This window comes from Chaetodon trifascialis, chromosome 11 (assembly GCF_039877785.1).
Source record: "Chaetodon trifascialis isolate fChaTrf1 chromosome 11, fChaTrf1.hap1, whole genome shotgun sequence".
NCBI lineage: Eukaryota > Metazoa > Chordata > Actinopteri > Chaetodontiformes > Chaetodontidae > Chaetodon > Chaetodon trifascialis.
Window position 1 is genome coordinate 28,634,940 of NC_092066.1, and position 2,805 is coordinate 28,637,744.

Genomic DNA, 2,805 nt, shown 5'->3' on the forward strand with positions numbered 1-2,805 from the left:
CTGGCTATTGTTGACAGTGCTATTAACACTCTACGTCTTGATGTAAGGTCCATTATCAATACAGCAAGCAATATAATTAAATAAATCAAATATAGGAAGCAGTTATTTATTTATTTTGCAAGGGATGTATTAATTCAATCTGTTATCTGTTGTGATTTGGGACTTGATGAGATGAAGTTATGAAAATATTTGTCCTGTATTTTCCTAGGGACGTGGGATGTACATGCAGCTGAACCCCAACATTCCAATCCTCAAAGTTTATAACAATCCAGAGAGCTGCCTGAAAAGAGACCTCCGGCTCACTCGACAGTCGGTGAACCTTTTATTGAGGATCATCCATAGTCCGAGGGACCATGGCTGGGGCCAAGAGTTGGAGGTCCTCATGTTTTTATACTGCTTGGCACATGGCCTTTCCCTGTCAGTGGTGTGCCGTGCCTTTGGGGTACCCAGGTCCACTGTGCACCGGGTAATTCATCGGATAGCTGCAGAAATCAAAGGCAAACTGGGTACAGTCATCTCACTGCCATCTCAAGACATGCTACCAGACATTGGTATGGGTTTCTGCCAGCTTGCCCGAAGTCCAGTCTTCACCCGTGCTGCTGGTGCAATTGATGGTTGCCATATCAGAATCAAACCACCAGGCAACCAACATCGCATGGATTACATAAACTATAAGTTATTTCCATCTATTCATCTGCAGGCCATCTCTGACGCAACTGGCAGGTTTCTGGACATTTTTGTGGGGTACCTGGGGTCTGTGCATTATGCCAGGGTCCTGAGAAATAGCCCAATCTTTAATAAGTCACTCTACCCACCAGCGGGCTATTTCCTCCTAGCAGATGGTGGCTATCCTTGTCTGGAAAAACCGATAGCACTCATCACACCCTACAAGCTGCCTCTTCAGGGTCGGATGCAGGAGCGCTTCAATACCCATCATTCAAGGGCACGTTCAGTAGTTGAACTGAACGTTCAGTAGTTGAACGTGCCCTTGGCATGATGAAAGAAAGCGATGGAGGGCCACGCTTTTCAAAGCACTGGAGGTCAGTCCTGCCTTTGCACCAGATATTGTTGCCTGTTGTGCCTTCCTGCATAATCTGTGCCTGCATACAGATGACATCTTGGAGATGGAGGACATTGAACCTGCTGAAGACCACCCAGTTCCCGTCCATGTCGCACCTGACAGAGCTGAGACATCTGGGAATCATATCAGGGAAAGGATAGCTGCCCAGCTGTCTGCACCTGACCGCCTTCCACAACACCTGCAGGAGCATGATTATTTTTGAATAAGGTCATTGTAACCTCCACATTTTGGAGCGCTTTGTTTTATTCTGTCAAGTATTTTGTGTTGTAACCTCCACATTTTGGAGCGCTTTGTTTTATTCTGTCAAGTATTTTGTGTTGCATCTTTATTTTCTGAAAAGTGCTATATAAAGCAAGTCTGATTTGATGTAACCCATTGTACTGATCCAAGCACATCTAGAATGTGTCACTTTCCTTTTTTGCATTGTCCCTGACAAATAAACCAGTCTATCAAACAAGATCCCAGTACAAATGTTTTATTTTTGCTCTGAATAACTTAAATTTAGTGGACAAAAAACATAAATTCCAAGAAGAGTAAAACAAAAAGTGTCTACTGTGTCAAAATAAATTCCAGCATATTTCATTTACAAAATAAAAATACAAAAAAGAAAAAAAGCTACATTTTATCTACCATTTTCTCAAATGCTGAAAGTAAACGTTCAGTCTGTTTGTTAAACTCCTCCTGTCTCTTGTCCTCTTTTGCCGACTCCTGTTCTAGAAATTTCAGTACGCTATTCTCACATCTCCTTTTGGAGGCTTGTGGCTTGGGACAGTCAGGTGAGGGGCTAGGGCCAGGTGTATGGGCTGGAGTTGAGGAGGCTTGAGGAGGGCTGGTGGGACGTGTGGGTCCAGGGCTGCTCTCTGCAGGTGACGGAGGGAGAATGGTGGGGTCTGGCAAGCATGATGCCACAAGCACTGGGGGGGATATTGCAGGCCTGGCCCCAGTGCTTCATGCATTTCGGAATAATAAGGCCAGGTGGTTGCTGTGTCCTCTCCCCAGTCAGTACCTGACCCTGTTGGGGGCGTTCTTATTTCCTGTGGGTAATGACATACAAAATGTTAGCTCTCAGCAGCGATAACACTAACGATTAACCAGAGATAACATGATTCACCTTATATTTTCAGATTTTCCCACTTTTTGGCGGCCTGCTTGTGGGATACGGTGTCCTGCAGCCCCATCTCCTTTATCACACAACTATTGCACAACACAACATGAAACGGAGACAGGAAGATATCTTTGCTGTTAGAACCTAGCCCATTAAAAGCAGGGTAAAGCTGGGCTATTTTAATTGTCCAGCACATTTTAAACTCAAGACAATTCAAAGTGCTTTGTATAAATTCAGAACAGACATGAAGACAGAAGGTAGAAGCAAAACAGTGCAATATGACGGACAAAATATTTACATAGGAATTGTAATGGTTAACTCAAGAATAACAAAAGTAAATATAGGAGTTACAATATCATCAAAAGAATAACCTAACCTATTTTCTACAAACAGGATTTACATGTGAAATTGATACTTACTCCCATGCCTGTTTTGCTGCGTTTCTCTTCTTTGTGAAGAGGCTGTCGTTTGTGATCCTGAGCTCTATGAGCCGTTTTGTTTGCTCCACTGTCCCTGTAAACACATAATATTTCAAAACATTAAATATGAGATAGATGACGTTCATTTATGCACGCAGGCATTTGTCCATTTGCTACATGCGGCTTTAGGGATAATGTGA

General features: G+C 43.2%; 1 protein-coding gene across 1 annotated transcript; it reads left to right on the forward strand.

Annotated features, from left to right (window-relative positions):
* Positions 1-217: 217 nt before the first annotated feature.
* LOC139339454 (uncharacterized) lies at positions 218-1,283 on the forward strand. The gene is made up of 2 exons (XM_070975075.1): positions 218-972; positions 1,004-1,283. The coding sequence occupies exons 1-2, from the start codon at positions 218-220 to the stop codon at positions 1,281-1,283; spliced, it is 1,035 nt and encodes a 344-aa protein (XP_070831176.1).
* The last annotated feature ends 1,522 nt before the right edge of the window (positions 1,284-2,805 follow it).

What these genes read in the sequence shown, in the direction of transcription:
- LOC139339454 (XM_070975075.1), top strand. Translation starts at nt 218, where the DNA reads ATGTACATGCAGCTGAACCCCAACATTCCAATCCTCAAAGTTTATAAC. An exon ending in GTAGTTGAACTGAACGTTCA is followed by an intron (nt 973 to 1,003) that starts GTAGTTGAACGT and finishes GCATGATGAAAG; the next exon opens with AAAGCGATGGAGGGCCACGC.